At 43.7% G+C, this 24,852-nt stretch overlaps 1 protein-coding gene across 1 annotated transcript in view; it reads right to left on the bottom strand.

Moving 5' to 3' along the window:
- Positions 1 to 24,852, bottom strand: part of DNAI1 (dynein axonemal intermediate chain 1) — a 140,681-nt gene that overhangs the window by 29,508 nt on the left and 86,321 nt on the right. Inside the window, exons 15-18 of the mRNA XM_066180940.1 lie at positions 21,783 to 21,870; positions 19,830 to 19,909; positions 12,811 to 12,959; positions 11,868 to 11,967 (exon numbers count right to left, since the gene is read on the bottom strand). Coding sequence (XP_066037037.1) covers positions 11,868 to 11,967; positions 12,811 to 12,959; positions 19,830 to 19,909; positions 21,783 to 21,870 — 417 coding nt within the window. The remainder of the gene's footprint in view (positions 1 to 11,867; positions 11,968 to 12,810; positions 12,960 to 19,829; positions 19,910 to 21,782; positions 21,871 to 24,852) is intronic.

Genomic DNA, 24,852 nt, shown 5'->3' with positions numbered 1-24,852 from the left:
ATAATAACAATAAAGACACAAACCAGTAAGTAATGGGAAAGTGATGGGAACAGCCACAGTATGATTAGAGTGTACCCTGGGGTAATGCCAGAGAAGCACAGGACAGCTTGGCAGCTCACTCCAGCCCAGACACTACACCTGCACACATGTCCTCCCACAGCATCAGGAAAAGTGCCAGGTATAGATTAGCCAATCAGGAAAGGTGAGGATGGAGAGAGGGCCCGAGGACCCACTCAGGCAGGAATTCCACTGGCATGGACTTCAGACCTCTAGCCCGGTGGCACAGACCTGCCACATCCCCAGCTGCACAATATTGCACACTTCATTGTGCAGATGAAAGAGTGGCAGTTTCTCGAGAGAATGAATTAATTTGACATTATCACCCAATAATTGCAATTAGCTCCAGTTACTGATACAGACTGCAAAGGCTAATAAAACATGATACATCTCTTACCCAGGGCTGAGGTGAGCCATTTCCAGCACCCTGGATTTCCACCTGATATCCACCATGAACACTCTCAGCTTTATGTTTCTCTTCCCTTTTTTGTCTTCAGAAAAAGTAGGAAGGGAATGCTTAATGCTAACAAGTACAGTGGGAATATAGAGGAAATGAGAACTGAACTACTTGTAAACCTCCTTCCAGCTGTGTTTTGTTTACCAGCACTTAAGGGACAAAGGAAACATGTAATTTCAACAGTATGCCATGCTGACAATTCGAATCTAGGAATTATCTGAAATCAGACAATGCTACTATATAAAAGCTTATTCCAAAGAGTGTGGAAGGTATCAAATCACTACATCTACTTTCCCATTACACACCAATGAGTCAGTGAATTTTATCTGAATCCATTTATAGCATAGAGTTGGGCCATGTGCAAGCACATGTCCCAGGCAGTCTCATGAGCTGCTGTGTCTTCTAGACTAAAAGTCTAGGAATTTGGGATGTCCTTGGTCTGAGTGGGAGAACAAAGGTCTTACAGATTCAAAAAAAAAAAGGGAAAAACTACACTGCCTCTAGACTGAAGTAAAATAAAATGGGGAAGTGCTTAAAAAGTGGACAGAATTGTCAAGACATATTTTGAAGAAACCCATGACAATACAATTCAAGAAGGGAATCCAAAGCATCAGCCACAGACAAGGATTTGCAATTTGGGGAGCCCTTCCCCAGTCAGCAGAAACATAGGTGAAAGCACGGCAGCATTTTTATCTGTTCAAATTACTAGATGCCAGTATTACATTGTGAATTTTGACCTGACACTTGAGGTCTCAAAGTCCAGCAAAGATAACTTCAATTTCCTGTCTCTCAGCATAAACCAAGGTGGCTCTTCTGGCTTGTACTTTACACCTGCTGTCTTACTTAATACCTCAGAAAAGGAACAAGCACTCTTTCAAGCATACCAGTCTCCCACAAGCCACATGCTTTAAAGATCTGATTCCTTGCCTTCACAGAATACATTTTTATTAATTCAGTAATCTAAGACCCTGGGAAATGCTCACTGATTCAGTGGCACCATTTAACCTAGCAAAAAAAAAAAGTGACAGGGAATTAGTGGCCAGGTTTCTCCTTGGTAGCAAAGTCTGTGCTGCTCTCTGTAGGGCTGTCAGCGTACCCCCCCCCACATCCTGCCCTGCACTAGAGAAAGATGGCATGGCCAAAGGCTCAGTGCTGGAGTGCTGAGCAATTTAAATTACTCTGGGTGAGGCTGTTTCTCAAAAATGTCACGAACAGCCCAGACAAGCACAATGCCTGGGACAAGAACTTGAAACCATCAGCAATGTGGAGAAGGTCAAAAACAAACAAGTTTATGAATGTTCCTACTATAAAGCTCCTCTTTTATGAGCTTCTAAACAAATGGGCTTGTTTTCCTTTGCCAAGGGAATTGTGGAAAAGAACAAACTATTTCAGTTCTTCAGCTGGAAACATCAGCCTCCTATCAGCTGTCAGACACACCAGATGGAGGGGTGGGCCACGGGCACTGAAAAGGACTTCAGAGGCTTTGATTTAGAGACTCACAGTTACTCAAGAGAAAGGGAAACCTGGTCAGAACAACACTGGTTTTGATGCTTTGGGAGTAGCCTAAAAGGGGCATAGGGCTTCCCACAACACTTGAGGCAGGTTAATAGTGCTGCAAAGAGCAGAACTACATTTGGCCAGCACCATCTGTAGGGCTGCCTAGGGGTTTCTGCCCAAAGAATGGGAGATTGAAAACCTTCACCTCTCCATGAGGCTCCTAGTCCCCTAGTCTCAGAGTCCCTAGATGCCTGTTCTGTTGGCTCAGGTCCTGAAATTAAGGATTATGGAGTGGGATCCAGCTGGATCTCCCATCACAGAGACTCACCAACAAAACAGTTTTCTCTCCATCCCACTTCCATGGTGGCCCCTGCCCCAAGATCACTGCTTGCACCCAGAGATGACCTCTCAGGTTTTGCAAGACAAGCCCTCTCAGAGTATATGACCCAGAGAAGAGCAACCATGACCCACACAAGTGCTACCCAACCCCATGTATGACTCAAGTATCAAATTCCTGGGGAGTCAGGATGACTAGAACCAGAACCACATTCAAAATCTCCTTCCTGGAGCACAGGTTCCTGGGCAGGCACCCATCCAGCAGCACCCAGACAAGAACTGACACTCAGACACTGTCAGGCAGCTGGTACAAAATGGCATTTTTATAAAAGCTGTTACTTGTGTCATTAGCCTTTCAGAGTTAACAAACCAGTGAGAGTCCTCCTCTCTTCTGCCAGCTCTGCATGCCTCTTCTCATGTTGTCGAGACTGGTCCCTAACTGCAGGTGCTGAGACCTGGAGCTATCACATTTGCTCATCCACACTCATCTAGGAGCAATTTAGAAACTACGGAATGAATGTTTCAAACCTCTGGTTTTCAGATCTCAAATATGCTTCCATTCCAGTGTGCATCAGCAGAGAAGAAAGCAGAAACTTCCTGACAAACTCATTTCAATACCTTCTGCACATTCCATAGAAACAAGTAAGGAATCTGGAGGGATTTGCAGAAACTGCAGGCCACAGCAGACACCTTATTTTTTTCTGCTAATGAGTTAAAAATACAATGGGTAAGGGCATTTCAGTTCTTTTTACAGAGTACTTAGCAACAATATGTGGTCACTTGCTTAAATAAACATAAATCAAACTCCAAGAACAAGAAACATGGAAAAAGACATAAAGAGAGACGTAAAATATATCTGAAAATGTCTGAAAAAGGAAAGTGCAAGAATTCCCTTCTGTTTCATCCATAACTACAGAAGAAAAAAAACTCTGGGCAGTAACCAATTACTACAGCAGCAATTTTATTTATGATCCTTGTAAACCTCCATGCCTGCTCCAAGAAAGTGCAGGAAAAGATGTAGCACCTTCCAAATGAAGCCCAAGCTGCTGAGTTAAGCAGTTCCTTGCAGCATGGGGATTTATGAGCTGGTATCAACCACAATCAAAAGAAATCTAGACTCACAGTACCGAAGTGCTGGACAGACTGGTAGTAGATAAGCCAGGCAGATGTTCAAAGCAAATTTCTTGATGGAAGGGCAGAAATTCTGCTAAGTCCCTGAAAACAAGCACTGAATTTAAGCAGATGCCCATTTTTCTCTGAGGTGGGACCAAGTGAATTCTGGAGTTTCTGATGCTTTTTATCCAATTGGAAAAATTTTAAACTGCCATCACAGTAACAACAGAGTTTCTCTTCATGCTTGACATACAGGTGATAACAGATCTAAGTCTATTGTGTCACCATTGCAGAAAATATTTGACATAAATTAGCTGCTTTGATGCTTGACTTCCAAACAGCCAGAGAAGAAATCCAGCTCAATCTCATCCAGACCAACAGCTCCTCTGTCTATAAATCATGCTAATGCATTTCACCTCCTAAAATCCAGCTGTTCCCCACTGCAACTCCAAATAGCTGGTCTGCAAGCATGGCACAGTGCATGTCCAAGGCAAGTACCACAGATTTAGCCTCAAACCACATTCAGAGTTTTGAACTTATTTCTCCCCACCAGCTCTACCAACTGCACTTACAGCTTGAAAGCCAGCCCACGCTCTCATCTGCTCAGCACCTCTGGGCTGACTTGGACCCCTCTTATACCCTTTCATTACCAGCCCTGAGGCAACAGGAAGGGAAATGCAAGGGGATGTGGGAGGAAGCAGAACCCTTGGCAGAATTTCTTTGCCAGCAGAACAAACTACTTGATTTTTGTGGCTCATTGAGAAGAGCGTGGAAGAGCTACTTTGACCGGCAGTGCCTTTATTTTGTCCTCAAACACCTACTGAATCTGCCATGGCTGGAGCCTTTCCTGTATGTTTATTCCAGTCTTACAAGCCTCCACACCCCAGCAGTGGGTTGGACAATGCTAGCATGTTCAAAAACAACCTGATGGCATCCGGAACCAGGACTGGGGGGAAGTATATATGTGTGTAAGAACAAGGCAGATATGCCTGGTAACTTGGCAACAAAGAATAGAATCAGCATAAGAGCAAAAGGTGAGGGATAATTTAATACCATGCGGCCCTTTACCAGTTGACATCTCTTCCAGTACTTGGCTTTCACTGTCCATTTGATCGATTCACCTCATTTTCTTGACTGAATCATGATCTCTCATCCATTTGCAAACTCCACAGATGATTTGTTTCAAACTCTCAGGCAATACATGTAATAAATGGACAGACCACCCCCCAGACTCTGTCTAGCACCATGTCAGCTACTGGAGTATGCCAAAGGCATGGGCACTGGACAGGCAGAGAAGCCCAGCTTGCACTGCACTGGAGACCTTAGTTGGCTTGATTTCTACACTGCCACTCTAGCAAGAACAAATTGCAATACAGGTAATTTTCTCTAGCAGGACATTTTTCAGTTACAAATGAATGTTTCTCTAGCAGGACATTGTTCAGTTACAAATCACAGTTTTTGGTCCCTCTGACACACAGGGCACGCAGGGTCCTAGCAGGAGTAAAGGAGACTTGACTCAGAAAACATTCATTGCCTCCCTTTTTCTGCAATGATGGCACAGGAATCCTGATCCTCAGTGGTCCTAATCATAAAATTCACAGCCTTTCACAGCACTTTCATGCTACTGGTGAAAGAACAGGCTCCAGCTCAGTTACAGGTATGTTCAGAGACAGCTTTCTTCTTGGAGGATGAGCAGACATGTGAAAGCTACTTCTTGGGCTGAGTCAGCCAGGAGCCAGCTGCATGTTCTGAGGTATGAGAGGGCTAAGCACATCTCTCTATCCTGCAGCATCCCAGCCCGCTGCTTCAGGGTACATGACACAGCAGGGAAAAGAATGACTGTCACCTGACTTAACTGTAGGGCTGCATCTCTCATCTTTTCCTCATTCAGTAAGAACTGGGTCATTCCCAATTTGTCACGGTAGGAAAACAGCATCAGCCTTAGGTGATTTGACTCAGCTCCCACAAGTCAGTAAAAAATCAAAGCCTTGGCATGTTGAACAGCTGCTATTCATTCCAACAAGCTGAGGACCATTTGGCCTCTTCTGGAAACCCCAAGACATTGTTTTACAAGAAAGTGCTTGTTTATCCAAGCTAAATTCCTTGTCAGTCACCAGTTCTGCCAGCCTGTTTCTCCCCTGAATGCCTTAGTGATTATCATAAAGCAGTGTTCCTGAAGTCAGCCTGTAAGAATGTGATACATCCCCTTCCTTTGATCTACCAGGCCTGCTACTCTTAAGAACAGCATTAGATTGGTTTTATGTGATACAGCCTTAGTAAAACCTTGCTAGACTGCCTGCTCCTTGATATATCAGTGCTCACAAATAGAACAACCAATGATTTGTCCCAGGATCTTTCTGGGTAGCTTGTTTAGGCTAGGTAATCTTTTCTGCACTGTCACAGTACTGAATACTGGGCAGAGTCTTTCTTTCCAATCTTCTGACAGTTCCCTACTCTACCATCCACCACAAATACCTGATAAAGAACAGGGAGATGGTTTCAGCCAGTCCTTTAAGTGCCCCAAGGCAAATCTCCCAAGGCTGAGCTACCTGAATACACTCTCCAGTTGTGTCAGTCCCCCTGTGCTCTCTCTGCTGTGACCCACAGTCAGTGGGTCATTCAGTCCCTGATGTCAAGCTGAAGCTGTTCTCTCACACCATGATCTCTTTTCATGCTGGCAGGGTCCTGGCTATGCCCTGCCAGGGCAGCACTGCAGGCTGGGGCAAGGGCAAGGGCAGGCAGTTGCACAAGAAAGGGCAGCACCACATCTGATGGGAGAGGCAGTCACTGGTCTCTGCCACCTGCACCCCATGGCAGGCCAGCAAAACTGCTCATAGGGCAGACACTGAATTGTCACGGTTTGAAGACTGGCATTTAAAACAAACCCACACAGATTGCAGGTCACTATAAATGCCAAGGAATAAAGATCAAGGTTCAGAAGCTGCTATCTCTGTACAGAAGGATTTGACAGACAGCTGGAGGATCTCAACGGCCAAAACAACCAAAGTCCAAACTTGCAAATTCAAACCTAAGTGAGAAGCCATTCCTAGAAGTGAATTGATTAATTAATTAAGAGCAGAGAGGGGCAGTTTTATAAACTCTTGCAGATTCTCCTGATGGACTCTGTGCCCCCAGTAGGTCTTTATGCAAAGTCTAACAGATTAATCAACACACAAAATCTTTTGAGGTGCTGTCAAAGTCTTTTTTTTTCAGTCACACTGCCATGAAGCAGAAAAAGGCAAACTTGGTTCCTGTGTGCCTGAATGAACTAGTTAATCTCAGCAGATCAGTTTTGTCAAAATGCTGTATTTCATAATCTGAAAGAGCAATAACTTTAGTAATGAAAAACCAGCCTGTGAGCCTCTCTGTAAAAAAACAAATCCTGTAAAGCCATTGACAAAAGGGGTTTAAATTTGACTTTGTACTGAAACCAGCTACCCTGCTGATAAAGTCATCTCACCTTCAATCAGTAGCTAATGGATGTGAGTGAGCAGTAGTGTCATGAGATGCCTGATCCCCACTTGGAAGCCACTAGAGCATGCTATGATGGGATGGGGGCTGCATCAGTATACAAGTGAGGGCTCAGAGCCTGCAATAGCAAACTGGTCTTCTTTATTGCCTAAAAACAGTTGCTAGTGGAGAGAAATGCCAACACACAAAGAGTCTGATGGCAGAGGGAGGAGAATGGGGAACAGTCTAATTGGCACAAAGTGAAGGCAGCATTAATTTTGGGACTTAGACCATCTATCTCATTGAGCACTGACATGCCACCAGCCCTTGTTCTAAAGCTGACTCTCCAGCAGTCCGCATCAATCTCAAAGATTCAGCAGGGAATAAGAATGAGCCTTTTAGGTTTTGCAGCAGAAGAAAATGAACAGTTTTACAAGAAACAGCCACTTACGCTGCAAATACAATTTCAAAGCCACTTTAAGAAAGCTTCTACCTCCCTCAGCATACTCAAAGGTCCTTTTGGGTGATGGTAAAGAGATTCATGTTCATTCAGTGTCTTTATACATCTGCAATTGCCCTTGTCACAGTGCAGATAACCAGGAAAGATCTTGTCCCAGCCCTGAAGAGCTAGTGGTGGCCCCAGAAGGTATGGATAATCCCCCTGGGCTACTCCCAAAGGGGAGGAGGAAAGATTCAACTGCAGCAAGGGCATCTGTAGTCATGTTCACTGTCCTGACACCTCCAAGCAAAAGCATCAACAGATGAGAGGCCTGCAGGCACCCCTGATTCATGCCCTATAAGGAGAGGCAGGACTAAGTCAAAAATACCAAGGGAAATATTTGAAAACCTGAAAGGTTTAACAAGCCTATTGTCTGCAAAATCATTCATGTTTTAAAGATAGAGTTTGGCTTTTGCTTCAAGTCCATGCTAAATGGGCAGCAAGTTTCTGCAAATCACTCTGTGTACACTCACACATGTGCCAGCACTAAGCAAGTGCTTCTCTCTCCACTGAGAAAGATGGGCATCAAGACCAGCTGGCAGAATAACCTTGGTATGTTATCCTGTGAGTTAGATTCAACAGAAAGCTGGTCTTCAAGGCTTTGCATTCAAAACAGTTGTACAAACAGTAAAACAGGTTTATTTAAGCAGAAAGTGCACACTCACTTCCTGAGTAGCAGCACAAACCATTAACCAACTTCCTGAAGGTTTGGGTTAATTCAAGTATTTCACATCTGGAAAGGTCAACAGTTTCACTAATGGGGAAAAACCCTGGATCATATGTCTGACCAGTTTTCTCTGCAGAGCAAACAATTGAACGGCATTTATCTTGAGGCTATCAATATTTACTACAGATGGTTATAACAGGACCTTCCTCTTGCTGCACTAGTAATGAAGAACACAGCCCACAAAAACATGAGAGTGAATGGATTTGTACTGTGTACAAGCCTGTGGTAAAACCCCTGGGATCCTCCTTTTCACACAGGACATTTTTCAGGGTCACAGGCTTAGAAGGCAGTTCAGGTTGCAAGAGACTCACACAAGTCTCTAACCTTCTGCTTAAGAAAGGGTGAACTCTGAGGACAGCTGTGGCTGTTTGGTCCAATCTGGTCTTGAAGCCCTCCGTGGACAGACAGCACAGCCTCTCTGAACAAGCTATTTCACTACCTGACAGCCTTCAGAACTAAAGTTTTTCCATATATCCAGCCCAAACTCCTCATTTCAACTTACTTCAGCTGTTGTGTCTCATCATCACTTCATGTGCTCAAACTTCTCAGTGACCTCCTTGAAGGTACTGGCAGGCTGCTGGGCTCCTTACTCAGGCTGAAAAAGCCCAGCTTGACCACACCATCACACCCATTGCTTAGGGCAGCTATGGCTCCCAGCCTGGGATCCAGACAGGACACTTGTGATATGAGTCTTCAACTTTTTTAACAGGTGTAACAATTCATGCATGAATTCTGCACACACAGAAGTGGAGGAAATGCCAACACGATTTCCTTCTTTAATGAAAGTAAGTAAAAGAAGACCAAGAGGAAATTTCAGGTGTGACTGCCAGTTTTACATGTTTCAATTTTTTATGCTTTAAATGTAAGTTTAAGATGGACTTTAAGCAAATTCCCAAAAGCAAATGCTGCTGAATGTTGCAGGATTGAATTTCATCCACTCCACTTCTCTCACCTCTGTCTTTACAGTAAGCTGACCAACACCTTCACATTTCCTGTACCCTAAATGGAAGTGTCCAGGTATTCAAATCCACCTCCAATTTTTCTTTTTTTTTTTAATTTCCAAAATAGGTGTCTCATCCCAGCTAGCCTTTTTCTTCCTGTCAGGCTTTTACAGTCTACAACACAAGGAGTTCTCTATTATGAATCTCTATTTATGATCTTTCTGAAACAAAGTGATCACCAAGCAGAGCAGAAAACAAAGGAAATTAACCAGAACCTGATGGAGAGACATAGTAGCAGTTATTATCCACTGCATCAGTGGTAGAATGTGCAGACTTGGGTTATTTATGAAGAGATAGTGCTGTCCAAAGCAGATGCCCAGCTGCCAACAAACACATTTTATCATAATGACCCTGATATTTACAGCTTTTATTAAATCCCTACCTCCTGGATTCATGAAGATTAAGACATTTTTATATTCTAAAATGCCCAAATTTCCAAGTCAGTCTTAAGGGGCTCATACATGTTTTGGACACATAGCATCAGCTTGAATAAGGAAAAATGTTTTACAGAATATGCCAGACTGCATTTAGGGCCTGATTTTAAAACCACCTCCAGGCAACCTTCAAATTTTGCAGGCATGATTATGTGCAGATGCCAAGACAGGAGGCCTTTAATGTTTTATTTTCTGGCTTCATGTCCTGTATTTTTCTGTTCTGGAGCATCATAGAACATCCTATTAAAGCAGGGGGGTTTTTTTCCAGCATTAATGGAGCCTGCCCTTTGTGAGGCACTGAGTTATTCACAAGAAGTGCACTCTGCTACAAAGTGGAATATGTCCAGAATAAAAAAAGCTGTAAACAACTATTTATTCCACTTCCACAGCAGACCTAGAAGGTTCTGTTCAACAACAGCAACTAAGCTATGTCTCAGACACACTCTGCTGCAGCCAGCATGGTTAGTAGCTAACACAGAGGCCCAGTATTTCTATCAGCATCAGCCCTGGCCAGCCTACTGCAATAGGAAGGCAGCTCTTGCCTGGACCTGTCCTGCTGGCCAGCTCAGTTTTGGGCTGCTCCTGGCTGATGGCCACTCAGAGTTTGGGAGAGAAGGCATAAAGCAGAATTAAATCCTATTACATTAGGTTCTATTTAGGATTACTGAATTAGATCCAAGGATAGCCAAGTGAGACGCCCTAGGTGCAGTGCTGCCAACTCTAACAGGCTCTTGCCTTAACAGTAGCCTCATATGGACTTCCAGGTCCACGGATGCTGTGGCTAATGTGGCAAGGACAAGCTATGGGTGGGATGGGAAGACCCCACCAGGCAAACTCTTGCCAAGACCACAACAATAGGTCTTTACCTACTTTCTCTGCAGTAGGTAAAGCTCAGAGAAAGAACTCAAGTGGAGTAGAGGCATCTCTAGAGGTGAACTGTCGCTGCCAAAACTTGATCACATAAGTAGGAAATCTAAGTACACACAGTGTTTACTCTCCATCTGTTCATGCTGCCCAGGATGTATCCCTGCCTGCAAACATTTCCATCCTTTTCCCCACAGTTAGGCACCAGGACACAGGTGGGGTACCCACAGCTCTCTGCCCTTCTCACTCCAGCACTCAATCAAAGCTGTGGCTGCCAGCAGATCCCTTGCACACACAATGTCACTTGTGGGAAACAAGTCAGAGGATGTGACTGATGTACTGAATGCACTCACTGCCTTCATGCAGGGCCCTCATTTGGTGTATGGCAGACTGGGAACAGACAGATCCACAAAAGAAGGACCCAGTCCTAACCCTGACTGTGAAGGAAGAGCATTGACATTCTGTAGGCTGTGGAATTCTGAGCTTTCCAGGGAGACCAGGTGACCCAATGAAGAGATTTCTATTGCTTGGGAGAGAAAAATTCACAGCCTAAGCCAGTGTATCAGTGAAATTATTTTCTTGCTATGACATAAAGGTTAAACTACAATAAAGTAGCCAAGGCATCAATTCAATGATGGGGATATATAAAGGTTATCCTTTTTCTAGAGTAATTCTGGCCAAACTGCACAGACTGTCCAGTTTATACCAGCTAAACATAAAGCTCATGGTAATGGAGCAATGTGGTCTTACAGTATTCAAGCAGTATTCGTGAATAGCTACATGTCCTGGCTACTTGCCAAGCCCAAATTAACCATCTGAGCTACTACAATACATGGCTAGAGGTAAAAATAGAACTGTCATCATGCTAATATTAGGACTGATCTACAGAGCTCATTACCAAACCATTAGTCTTAGAGACTGTCCCACATGGTGGAAAAATGTTGATTTTATTTAACTGGAAAAAATTCTATTGGCTGACCCTGGACATATTACTCTGATTGAATTTAAATATCAGTGTAAGTATATAACCACTTGATTATATTGTTTCTCTACACCTTGAAAGTTCAGAACCAATGCCCTGATGTTAGCTTGTATAGGGGAGTTCTGATCTGGAACATTATCTCTCCATCCCCAGGGATGTACTGGGAGTTTCATATCAAGGAAGTTCAGCTGCACACCTGCTCCCACATGGTTAACAGGAGAGCAGGGAGGGACTTGTATGCATTTGCAACACCTACTTTGAGAAGAATTGAGAGATTAATGCCCAGGGATGTATGCCAAAGACAGGAAAGCATAGGAGAGGGTGGCTTCCTGCTGGTGGCTCCCTGATAGGCTTGGCCAGGATTGGGCTGGCCCATTCCCACGCTCAGCCCTAATCTCCTTTGACTTTCTCTCAGCTCAAATCAGAGCACTATTCCTCCCAGCCTCTCACCTGGCCATCAATGGTGACTGCAGCAAACACCGTGGAGGAGTAAGGAGACCATGCAACATCCCCTACAGCAGTACACAGGTCATAAACAAACATTGGCGTCCTATAAAAAAAAGACACACAGAGAAGAATTCATGTAAACAAATGTCACTCTGGACGTGTAACACTGAGCCATGGACACTTGGATGGTGCAAAAGTGGAAGAAGGAGTATTTCTCTGTGTCAGATAACAGCCAGGGTCTGAGCCAAAGGCAAGGCAAAGCTGAGCACCAATACAAATTGGTCAGGATTTGACCTGCTGCAATGAGAAGAGAGGTAGCAGGTTTCTTTCTTTCTGAAAGCATTTTGAAAACTTCCCAACACACACAGCAAGATGGAGTCTCTCTGGTTAATATTAATAATCATATGGGGAAAAAAATTATCTCCCTTCTCTGGACTTCTGACAACAACTTTGAGTATTAGAGCAATATTGGCAACCGGAAGTATGTGACTCTGACTGATTTACAACAAAATCAATATCCTGATTGAAACCAGACATTCCTTAACCACTAACCCTGAACGTCATTCCGTATTTTAAAATGTTCCGATTTTTTTTTTTCTCTGGCTCTTAGGAGGTTTCTGGCCCCTGAAGCTAGAAGCAAGTCCCTGACATTTCTCTGTAGCATTTCTCTGCCACAGTAGGTCCTGCCTGAAGGAAATCAGATCCGAAGCAAAGCAGTCAGGGTCTGTGCTTAGCTATGCTGCTTGGCAAGTTCCTGGGGCAGCTAATGCTATATCTTATATCTCATACCTGGGGAATGCAAATCTGAGTAGAAAAAATAGAAAAGCAATTAGCATTATCAACATCTGGGAAGGAAACTGGGACTGAGGTATGAGCAGAGTCGACATGTGCTGCTGGTATTCCAGGCTGGACCTCCTCGCCCACACCAGAACCCAGCAGAACCTACTTGATGGTGTGATCCCAGATCTTGACTGTCCAGTCAGAGCTGCAGGAAATGAAGACTTTCAAGTGGAAGGGATTCCAGCTGATTGAGTCCACAGCCATATGATGGGCTTCAAACACATCCAGAAACTGGCTTGAATAACTTTTTGAACACTGCAATGGAAAGAACTACTCAGTAATCAGAGCTAGACCTCCTGAAGCTTAAATTCATGTAGAAAGATGCCTCTGATTACTTTGTAGGGCTTCTCAGGAACTTTCGGGCTGGCTGGGAATAGGTGGTTGGTACCCAGAGGTGCTACAGAAAATCAATAATTTAGCACATGCTGTTTCACCCCACTTGCAGGCAACATCCTGCTCCCCTCTGCAACACACAGAGATAGGAATTGAAGTTGTCTAGTTGGATTTAAACAGACAGGCCCCAGAGACCATTCTCGACTGTGGGAGCTACATTGTCTTCCTGCCAGCCTGGGCTCCTGCTGTGCTACTCCTGTGTAAAAGGTTCATAAGAAAGGCAGGGGAGAACATCCCTGTGCTGCTCTGGAGCACTGTGTGCTCTCAGCACCCTGTACTGCTCAGGAGCACAAATGCTTACAGCACTATGTGCATTTGAAGTGTCACAGTTAAAACCTCCAGTAACAGTGCTCTCAGCACAAGAATGTCTTACCGGTTCCTTTGACTCTAAGGACTTTGGAAAGATGCTGTAAGTCCTCTCCTGTCACCACCCTGGACAGCCTTCTCAGAGACCCTGCCCCATCGTACGACTCTGCAGCTCTTTCTGTTGTGCCAGTTGAGACTCCCCAGTGTGGTGTGAGAACCATAGAGGTTGTCCAGGACTCAGGCATGTCCCTGACAGGCCGGGGGGGCCCCAGTGAATGGCAGCCAATAGCAGCCTGTGAACAGGACAATCCCCACACAGACATGCAAGGATCAGACCAGCAGCATCACAGTTGTGGGTGTTACCAAATTGCAAAACGAAAGATGTCTTCAAGAGCTGGAAAAGGAAAACATTTGGGACCTTTGGAAAAGTCACCTTGCATGTGAGCTTATGGAGCAGGGAGAAATTACAATCTATTTGGCTGCAAGGGGACTTGATCCAGATCCTGTCAGTTCTGTGTACATGGAAATTTTAGGTTATCCTCCCAAAACCTCCTTGCTTCCAAGCACATTAGAGGCTTCCTTCACTAGCAACAAAGACTCCATCTCATATGAAATGTCCTTTTGCTTGTGTTCTCATACAAGCTGTATCCATACAGCAGCTTGGAGTTGGTTTCATGATTTTCTGTTGGTTTGCCTCACTACTGTCACAGTAATGACTTTTCATTACTCCCTACTGAATGCAGCACCACATCATCTGCCCAAGTAGCAGGATTGCTGAAGTGTTACATGACTTTAATCCTTGCAAATTAAAGATCTAACTAATCACAAGGCTTAACTCTTTATTACAAGTGACACTTACTATCTGGGTATTGTTCACTGGTGCAGGTAATGGAATAAGGGTGCTAAACCATTCTCACAAAAGCAGCTCCTACATCCCTGAGAGCCTTGTTGTGGTAGGAAATGGAAACAAGAAGGTGGCTCATGTCCCCTTGAGATTTACTGACAGTGTCTATAGCTTGCTAATAGGTCATTGCATACTCTGTGTTGCTGCCCCTGCATTTAATTGTGAGACAGAAATCTCCTTTAATGTCACGTTTCATAATGTTACTTCATAATTCTTAATGTTCAGCCATCAGGAAAATCAGTAGTTGTCTTGTTTTGAAAGACACTTTGCTGGAAACAAAACAGGTCACAAGTAATTAACACAAGAGAGAAACTTATTTGTCCATCTGTCCTTTCAAGTGTATGGATTGAAGGTCCCTAATACCTGAGAAATCTGAAGAGCAAGATGTTAACCAGATTTGTCTGCCTCCAACAGAACTGTAATGCTTAGTGCCCTGTTTTCAGGCTTGTGCAGGCTGAGCCTTGATCAGTGCAGCTCTCTGGGCACTGGTACAGAAGATCCATCATGCTCTGAGATGTGCTGATCCACAGAAAAGTCTTTGCAATCCCCATGACAGCAAAGAGATCTGCATTTTTTCTGTGAAATCATCAGCAAAAAGATTTCTGTAGGGCAGAGTCCCACCTGTGTCCCTTGTGAGAAATGAACTTTGCATGTGTACTTTAGCCTAAAGGAATCCACTGTGCTCTGGCAGTGCCTGCCAGCCCCACACCACATTAACCACAACCCTTGTCATTATCTCTGAGTGCAAAACAGGGCTGCTTTCTTCTCAAGATACATTTTAAAGAAACACCACAAACTTGAGAAAAAGCTCAGAAAAGAAGGATGACTTTAACAAATAAAAACAGTTTCTGAGCTAACTAGAACTGCTGGTAAAGTCTTTCCCTACTATTCCGTTCAAGAACTCTACAATTATTAGTTATGTCAGTATGAAAACAAAACTACTGGAATATGTGACACCCAAGTCCTGACAGGAGAGCTTTGAAGAGGATGACTAGATTGAGAGAGAAGGAATTTGTGCAGCCTCTCTGATCTTCTAGAGCACTGCTTGAATTTGCTGAGAGTGTTTTTCTCCTACTTAAATGATGGTAGATGTGTTTGAATGGTAAATAGTATATTTATGTTGAGACAGAAATGCAAAAATATATCTATGGCAATACAGGAAACCAGTCAAAGATGACTCTTGACAAGGCTACAAAACGTGGGGGAGGAATACTGGGAGAAAAGGAGAACTCTGAAGTCACAAAACTTATGAATAATCTTCATCAACAGCACTTCAGTTTACGCTAGATGTTAGTTTGACACAAAACTCTCCCACATACTCAGTGAATGGGTGTTTATTACTGTTCTTATAAGGTAGAGGGTTTCTTCAGTTCATTAACAGGAACACTGAGAATCTACGCAATACAGAAATCCAAGAGCAATTTTTTTCAGAGGAGGTTTGTATCTGGCAACAGAAAGACAGTACTGCCCAATACTGACACTCCCAGGCAGCTCAGGACACCCGATGTGAAATATTCCCCCACAGCCCCCCCCTGGGACTAGCTCTGGAGAGGCTTTGGAGGAATATCTCAGAGGGACAGGACAAAAGATTCCAAAAGAGGCGCTTACCCCAGGATTATTCCAAGGTGTTTATTCTCAAAGGGTTCCAGGGGCCAAGAGAGAGAACAAAGAAGTACAGGCGTCTTATCTAGTCTCCCACTCTGGGAGGATCGCTGACACTCAGCCAATTAGGTCAAGAAAGGTAGGGAGGGTCATTCTATGTGGTCAAGGGGAAGAAATTCCAGGGGGTCAAAGAGAGAAACCATTCCCCCAAAGAATTATAACACCGATGCTCTTCAGAAACCAGACACAAATGTGTCCCGTGTTGTGGAGGACAGGCTGTCACCAGCTACACCAGAGGGTCTCCTGGTTTTAGCTCAGTGACTACTTGTAGAGATCTGTAATAGAAATGCTGAGACTTGCAGAAGGGCTCACAAGTAGAAACCAAGGCACATGAACACATCAGGAGGAACAACAGGAGATGGTAAAAAAAAGAACTTGTGGTAATTGATGAAAAATACAGCCAGTCCAGGAACTAGACAACCAGACAGAACACAGGCAGAAGCCCCAGAGATAAGGTGGTGAGAAGATGAAGAACAGAAACCATAAAATATCCAGACAAGGAAAACAACTTTGCCTGAGACAAAGCAAGGCTAAACAGTTAGGCAAATGATTTCTCTATTACAAAAGGGTCACTGGAAGTCAGAGCCTGTCCAGAAAACAGTTTGTCATCCTTTTTTAGGGAAAACGCAAGAGATGTGGTAAGGATTCAACAGCCACCATCCTCTGTCATCTGTAATAATAATCCTGTTCCAAACAGAAAGAGATAAATGTTCTGGTGTGTAGTGTAAAAGAATGAATATGAGTGAAATTAGTTTTGTTTAAAATTAGAATAACCTTTTCTTCTAGTCAGTCTTGCACTAGGTTTTATTATTCATTTGTTACTCTCAAGAAAACTGCCTAACACTGAAAAAAACCAAAGCCTTTCCTACATGAGTGTATTACAATTTCCTCACAATTTTTCTATTTAAGGCCTGTTTATTAGAAGTTATTCTGACCAAAGACTTAAAGTCACAGTGTTTCAACACAAATCTCAGAGACCATACTTTTTGATGCCAAGCTGAACAATTCCTAAACAGCAAGTAAGATATGCAAAAAAGCATTCAGAATTGCATTACAGAATCATATTAATGCAGAAACAGTTTCTCCTCTACAAAAAAAAGGCAATAAATAGGTCTGTGTGTAATTTAGATAATGATTTCTTGGCTTCAGAAACACTATTAACTAAGCCATTTTCAGAACTTCACCATAATTGTTCTGCAGCTAAAGAATTAACATATTATCATGCTATTTGTGGGCATGCCTGCACTCTTGGGAAAGAAAAAAAAAGTTTCCTTGGAATTCACTTTCCAATTTATTTAATAAATAATCTAAAATTCACCCCATGGGAAGAGCAGCCCATGTTTGATCCCTGACTCAGACAGCATGTGAAGAGTCTGTCCATCTCACTCAAGATGCAAATGCAGCGCAGATATCTGAGCAGCTCACTCCTGCTCAGTGCAGCCACAGGACCAGAGAGCTGCTCAGGCTACAGTGGGACTGTCCCAGCATACAAGTGGAGCAAGGCTGCAGGAGGCAGTTCATGGGCAGCTCCAGTAAGGGATTCAGATGTGCAGTGTTTCAGTAAAGTATGTGATGAAGGTACATAAGTATTCCTTGAGAAATGTCTGGAGCACCAAACTTTTGAAACTGCTTGTAGCAAGCTCTTGGGGGTTCCTAAGGGTGGAACCACCCTCCCTCATGGTTTTTGTAGATGTTGTGGAAGCCTGCTCATCCTACACACAAGATTTCTCTTCCCTGTGTTAACCCCTACAGTTTGATTGAAGATAGGCTCTTCCTGCCCATGGGAACTACAGGGGTTTATAGGGCTGTGTTGCACGATGTGAGAGTGGTCACTCTAAACTGAGGCTCACCAATGCAGGAATGTTGCTTACCAGTAACCCTGACAATGAAAGGGATCCTATATAACAGTATCCATCCATATTTGTCCACACAGGGACTGCTAAAATATCTGCATGGCTTCATGACTGGGATCACTTCTTAAGTTAAACCCCATCCTAGTTCTAGTTTCACTGGAGATTATCTAAGGCAGAAACACCTACAGCTTTTTCAATGCCAAATTCTCTCCTGTCCAGTGCTCCCCCATGAAGAGTTTCCTTTCCTGTGTAATTCAGCCAGGACGCCATCCTGAATATTCTCCTGATGGTCCCACCTCACACTGACATCCACTGCCACAGTCACCTACATCCATCATTTACCCAACCCCAGTGGAAGTTAAAACCTGTGGTTCTTTATTGCCTTTTGATCAGGAGTAAACACAACAGTACCCATCAATTTAGAGTACAATACCCAGGGTACCAACTCCTGTGGGTGACCAGACAGCTCAGAACATATGCCCATGCCTGTAAGGATGTTTTGTGTCCTGAAAACATAAAAAAACCCCAACAGTTCACCTACCACTGCCCACTGTCAACAGCTCTGCTGCCCACTCCTCCCTCCTCCCTTCTGCACCTATCTTGTCCAAAGCAACTGAGCACTACTCAGAAATCCTCCCTAGATACTGCCTGGCAGAGGGAGAAATTTCAATCAGCATTGTCCTTCTGCAAGGGATACATATCTGTTAAGCACATCTTGCCTAAATGATTGATACGGATTTCAGGATATGATTTCCTTTGGGTCCTTATTCTGTTTCAGGTTCATTTTTCAGGTGGGATATGGGGGAAGGAGTTTAGCTCATCCTCTAGGGATGGCTGGATGCATCTGCTCTGCATGTCAGCCTCCTGCTGGTTGTCCACCCTCCACGATGAAGTTCTGTGGCTACAGACATACAGAGCTCCGGAGCCAGCTCAGAGGAAGGCTGTGCAAGTAACAGTTGTATTAGGAAGGCACAACAGGTTTTATTTTCAAGGCTAAATACAGCAGAACTCAAAACTTTCTATTTTTAAGTCAATTTCTCAAGTAAACATGATGTCTGTGTCCCTCTGTGTGCTTGTCTGTCTTCACAAACAACTTTTGGCCTCAATGGCATTTTCAGCCAAAGCTGAAATGTATGTGGGATGTAGTAACATGAAGGTCTTTCTTACACATTCTGTTAAAAGCACTGACCAGACAGTACAAAACATCTGGGCAGTGCCCCCAGTGTGGGAACGGCAAGCACAGTGTGGCTGCTGCACTCACCACATGGCTGAAGCTGGCTGGCTGACAGCTCCTGCCTGGCACTGGGAACCAAGGCACGAGGCCGGCAGGAGGGCACTGGAGCAGAGGTAGCCGGCACCGTCTGCAGGAAACAGGGGTTAAAAGTGTGGAGGTGGGATCAATGAGCTAGGAACAGCATGGGGTGATCAGGAGGAGGAAGGTTTGAGTATGTAGCAATGGACTGGAGATAGGACAAGCAAGGACAAAGTGGGACTGGGAAAAGGATCTGGAAAGATCTTAGATGTCTATTCTGACCTAAATGATTCTATGTGACTGTGGAAGGGAAGGGCTGCAGGACATTAATCCATAGGAAATATAGCTTCATTAGCCTCACTGCTCACAGGATAACAAGTCTAGAAAGGATAAGAGCTGATATTTTCTTGCCATTTCATAGTCATGGGGACAGAGGATCAATGCCTTTTAACTTCTGCTCTGATCCTACTTAGCACTTCACTTGCACAGCTGCAATATGCAAAGCATTTTCTGGCACGCAGTATGCATGAAAAACGTTTCTGCAAAATAGGGTCTTAATTGGGTCTGTGCAGAGAGCTCCCCTATGACCGTCTGCAGTCCTGGTCTCATCTCAGACTCACCACAGGCAACCCAGGACAGGACCAGGCACTGAAGCTCTACTTTGTTACCACCTGAGCAAACAGTTCAGATGATAAGCCTAAAAGACACACATGGGTCAGAGGATGTAAAACAAAGGATAAAGAAATAATTTTTACCTTATAGATCTTGCCCTCTTCAGTACCAACGAGAAACAAATAGTCTATCTTTTTGTGAAAATCAAACGATGTCCCGCTGCCTGTTAACAAAAGAAAGGTCTGTCACACAAAGAATTGGTTCAGCTGGCCAAAACATGCTTCCTGCCTATGGTAAACACACACTGCCTGTGTTTTCAGAAGTGATTTATTAGCCAGAAGCTCCCAAAAGAAATCAAAGCCATCATCAACCCTTCTGCTAAACTTTTCAAGCTGTGTGTGTCCTCAAGACCTGCAATCTGAACAGCAACCCCAGAGACATGTAAAAGGGCACTGAAAGAACCAGAAGGGAACTGGAAACCATTTTAGCCTAGGAACCATTTTGGTAAGAGTTGAAAATGCCTGGTGCAAACTAAATATTGTAAGGATCTGGCCACCTCCTACTGAGGAAGAAGAGATCTTTTCTGTTTGTTTAGTATTCACAAAAATGTAAATGGTTTCCTATGCATAAAGGACATCAGTGAGAAAACACCCCATCATACCTTCTTGTGCTCTTTTTTCCCTTAATTCAGAACCATTTAGCAGGCTCGCTTCAGTAAAGCCAATAGCAAAGAATGTGATTTGGGAAGAAATACACTGTTAGGGACAGAGGGATCCTGTTTATGTCAAAAGTCCTGAATTGTGCAACATTGTGAACTATGTTTAAAACAGGTGTCAACTACAAACAGGATGTGACTCATTGAGATTTTGTAGCTTCTGCTCCTGAGGCAGATGCATCATCATCCAGGAAAGCCAGTTTATGTGTTGGTGAAAGAAAATTTCAGCAAGGTTCTTGAGCAGAAGATGGGATGTCTGTTGAGTGCCAGAGCTACCTGAGGCTGTCCCTACCAGCAGAACATCAGCAACCATCAACAGCCATCGGATTAGAAATGGGAACAAGCAGACAAGGCTCAGAGGCACAATGACAGAAACTTTCTGCACAGGCAGTCATCTTAAGCATTATGTCTTTAACATTAACAAAATGTAGTTCTCAAAGGAATTGTTACGGTAATTTCAACTCTGTAATAACATCTGCATTTTTAGCATTCAAATAGATCATTAAATATTCAAGACAAGTCTTTGAAAATCCATTTCCCAGTAACACTAACAAATAATTCCAAAACCCCCAGGAGTCCTACAGTGTGCTGCTTTAGCTGGTTTCATGCAACCTATGTGTTACTGCAAAGCTTCCCACAGACTGTTCAGCAGATACTAGCCTAGAAACACAGCAATTCTTAAAAGCAGAGCAAGGTTCTCTGCCAAACAGAGGTCCCATCTTCTCAGCCAAAAGCAAGTGTAGAAGGATGATAAGAGGATTCCTCAAGGACTTCTTTGTGTTATTCAGGACCTCCAGAGCTGACTCATCCCATCCCATCTCAAGCGCAGGATGATCAGGATGAGAGGATTCAGCCTAGAAGGACTGCACTGACTCCACTTTGTATGGAGGGAGCCCAACATAGTAGCTCAGAGTAGATGCTGAGTTTTTACAGAGCCCAAATTCAACGAGGCACATCCCAAAGCTGGCTGGGTGAACTATGCACCCAGGAAAGGGCAGAGGTTGCTTTTCACCTTGATTTTGCCAGTCCAGATCAATGTCTGATAGAAAGAACAAAACTGAGTTTTGACATAAACAAGTATGTGCTTTATCTATACAGAGATAGTCCAGTAAAATAGACATTTCTTGAATTAATGTTCAATTCATCTTTTTATGAATAAGTAAAGTAAAAGGCAATATGTAACAAGCAAAACTTGACTCAGTGGCCATTGATCCTCCAGACAGACTTCACCCTAGTGCATGTTGAAAGCAAGGACCGAACCCTAACTCTCCTTTAGCTCCTTTCCATCTCAACACCCTGTTCCAAATTTAATTTCCCGGAATGACTGATTAGAGGCTTTCTGTCAGTAATTAATCAGCATGGCAAGGAGCTGGGCTCTTACCAAACATTTGCAGCTGCAACCCCTCTGGCCCTTGCATCGTTGTTCCATCTGCTGACAGCTTGATGACATCCATGTGAACCAGCTCATTCTGCAGGCAGAGGAGATTCCCCATGAATAGCATGCTTTGCAGCAACAATACAGAGACATTCAGTACTTTGAAATGGCAAATTTTATGGAGGAATTTTAAAAAGCTGTCCATAAGTTGCTTAATGTTTCACATTTGGCAGCTTGCTAACATGGTGCTTTCCATAAAACCTTCAGGAAACTGATGCTTTGGTGCACTGGAGCTGAGAGCCACTGGTATATTACCTCAACATGCGCACTTGACCAGGAAAATTTTAAGTATCAGGGTCAGTGTTTTTTAGTGAAAGTTGGCACAGTCAGCTTAAATCATAGTGTTAGTTAAACCAGCCTGTGTGGTTTAAGATGGATATTTCATATTCTCATGGAGCTAACTAAAGCACCACATTAATGAATAGTAACTTATCATTTTGCCAGTTCTTGCTTCTTAACATCTTCTTGTTATCCCCAGAGCAGCGTCAGTTCAAAGTACTCTCAATTTCATGGGCTCTGATATTCCAGTAACATCAAGCAAGCAATTTGCTCCAAGGGAAAACTGCCCCATGTTTCTGCTCTCAGCAGAGTTCTAAAGAACTCTCATGAAACTGCTGTGCAAGGTGGTGTATTAACACAGGGGCAAAACGTTGTGTCCCAAAGAGTTTACCCTCGAGGTGGGAGACAAAAGAAGATGCAAATAGACACAATGTAGGTAAATATAAAGAAACTACCAGAGGGAAAGATACATTCTCAGACTAGCTTTGAGAGTTGAAATACAACTGCAGAATGGAGTTCGTTGTGACTATAAGAACACCCTGGGGCTCCAGAAGTCTCTTCCAACCCCAACCATTCTGTGATTCTCTGATTATAAAAAGAACAAACAACTAATGATTAGTGAGCAGTATGGGCTGTGGACTGGATGGCATAATCTACAAATACCACACTGAAGGACTATGGGAACAAAACATAACTTCTTAGTTCAGTGAATTAAGATGTAGTTGAAGCTTTTCTTAGCCCAGGGCAGGACTCAGGTGGAGAAAGAGATTCTGCCTGGCAAAGTCAACCCCAGGAATTTTCATGCTGGGGAATGTGGGAGAAGATCTAATGGGCATCTGTTCAGTACTGCAGTTGAGAGGGGACAATGTTCTATAAGGCATTTTTATCATACACTGGGGGTACAAAGTTACAGAAGATTCAACAAAGGTCAAAACCCATAAAGTAATATTCTTCCTTCTCACTTATTCTCACTGCTACATACCTACATGTGCTGGCCTATTGATGGCAGTAAATTGTTCTCTGAGAGAGAAGCAAGAAGCAGGACAGACTCCTGCAGAGTTCCACCTTAGCGGCTCTTACTGCACGTTGGTTACAAGTCTGATTCAGTGGATAAAGGCAGGAGTGATGATAAGAAAGAGGCCACATGTGCTGATGTACGTGTGCATGAATTGGAAAGAACAGTGCCCAGAGTAAACAGGAGCGGAGCATACTCCACTGCATATCTAACTAGTAGTGCTAGTGGGTTGTTGGGAGTGCAGACAGGACAAGCTGAGGAGGCACTAGCCCCTGCTCAGGCTCCCAGGTCTGTCTGCTCTCCAGTGAGCATGTGCCCTGTCCAAGACATGAGTCTGGTCTGAAGACCAGCTTTGGAGCTGCCTGCAGCTGGTCATGTTGATACACCCAGTGTGAGAGATGTCTGATCTGTGCAGGCCCAGAGATGTGCTAGCGCACTATCTCTGTGTTCTGGTCGAAAGGCAAAGCTCAAGAGACCTTCTTTCTAAGCACACACCTTTCTGCAGCCTTCCTCTGAAGATTTCTCCCAGCACCTTCACCTGGCAGAGACCCCTCTGGACAGTTTCTCTAGCCCCTCTCCTACACAAAGGATCCTGCTTGTGTGGACTCCCCTGCTGTGCTGGTTTTATCTTGTACTCAGCTTCACAGAATAAAAAACGCTTTTGTTCCTGGGGCTCTTTGTCACCAGAGCCATTCACATATTCCTCTGGGTAAACAGCCTGCTGACAATTTGGCCTTCCAGGAATACTGAGCAATAATATGTTGCTTCTGCCTAATAATTGCAGAGCACTTTGTAAGCATTAGTGAATCAGGCCTTACAGCTGCTGTTTTCCCCTTAGTTCTTATTAGCCTTAAGTGATGAAGTAGGCCCAGAGCTGTTCAGTAATTTAGCTGTAGGTCACACAGGAGGGGGTGAACCATGACTACTAATCAAACCTGGGATTGCTGAGCATCAGCCTAAAAAACAGTGTCATGTTGCATCCCAAACAATTCTTTGAAATGGCTGTGACGTTTCTCCTTTTTAATAGGCAATGTGTGCACCCAAGATGGGGGCATAGAATCATTCAGCAGCAGAAGTCCTGCATCCTTCCTTGATGTCTTACACTTTTCTGAGGACCCAAGGTCAAGTCAAGACAGTCTAAGTACACAGAACTCACATTCTTTTTCATGAAATTTGTCCAAAGTGATTGTACCCATTTCTAACAGAGATAGCCACTATGGTCGAGGCATATCAACTGTCCCTAGCTAACATTTGACAACTCTTCTATCCCAATCCTGAGTGAGGTTTACCAAACATTCAGCTGGAAGAAAGAGTGAAAATATCCACTTTGTGCTCTCAGCTTTGGAAGTGTCAAACAGCTACCAGTGTTTGAAGAAGCTTTATTTCTGGATAGTCCTGTCAGAAAGATTAACAAAGCAGTCTTTCATTTATTCCCTGTTTGCACCATGGTTTTGTAGAACATAAAATCTCTGGAGTGTCTTCAGTTTTACTCCAAATGAAACCCAGAAAAGGCTCTTGTGAAACTGGAATTCAGGCAGATTGTTCCATTTCTCCTTGCTGGATAAAAACCCCCACAGATTATAACAAAACATTCTTTCCATCCTGTTTCTTGTTTTCCCTGTAGAATATCTGTCCCCCCACAAAATGTCCAAACAGACAGCACCTAAAATGTTACTGTTTTCCACCCCTGCCTACTAAGTAAATACTAGTTCTGGCAATTTC

Source organism: Chamaea fasciata, unplaced genomic scaffold, assembly GCF_029207755.1.
Source record: "Chamaea fasciata isolate MVZ Bird 193981 ecotype frontalis unplaced genomic scaffold, bChaFas1.0.hap1 SCAF_4, whole genome shotgun sequence".
In the NCBI taxonomy this organism is placed as follows: domain Eukaryota; kingdom Metazoa; phylum Chordata; class Aves; order Passeriformes; family Sylviidae; genus Chamaea; species Chamaea fasciata.
This window is presented reverse-complemented; position numbering and strand designations above follow the sequence as displayed.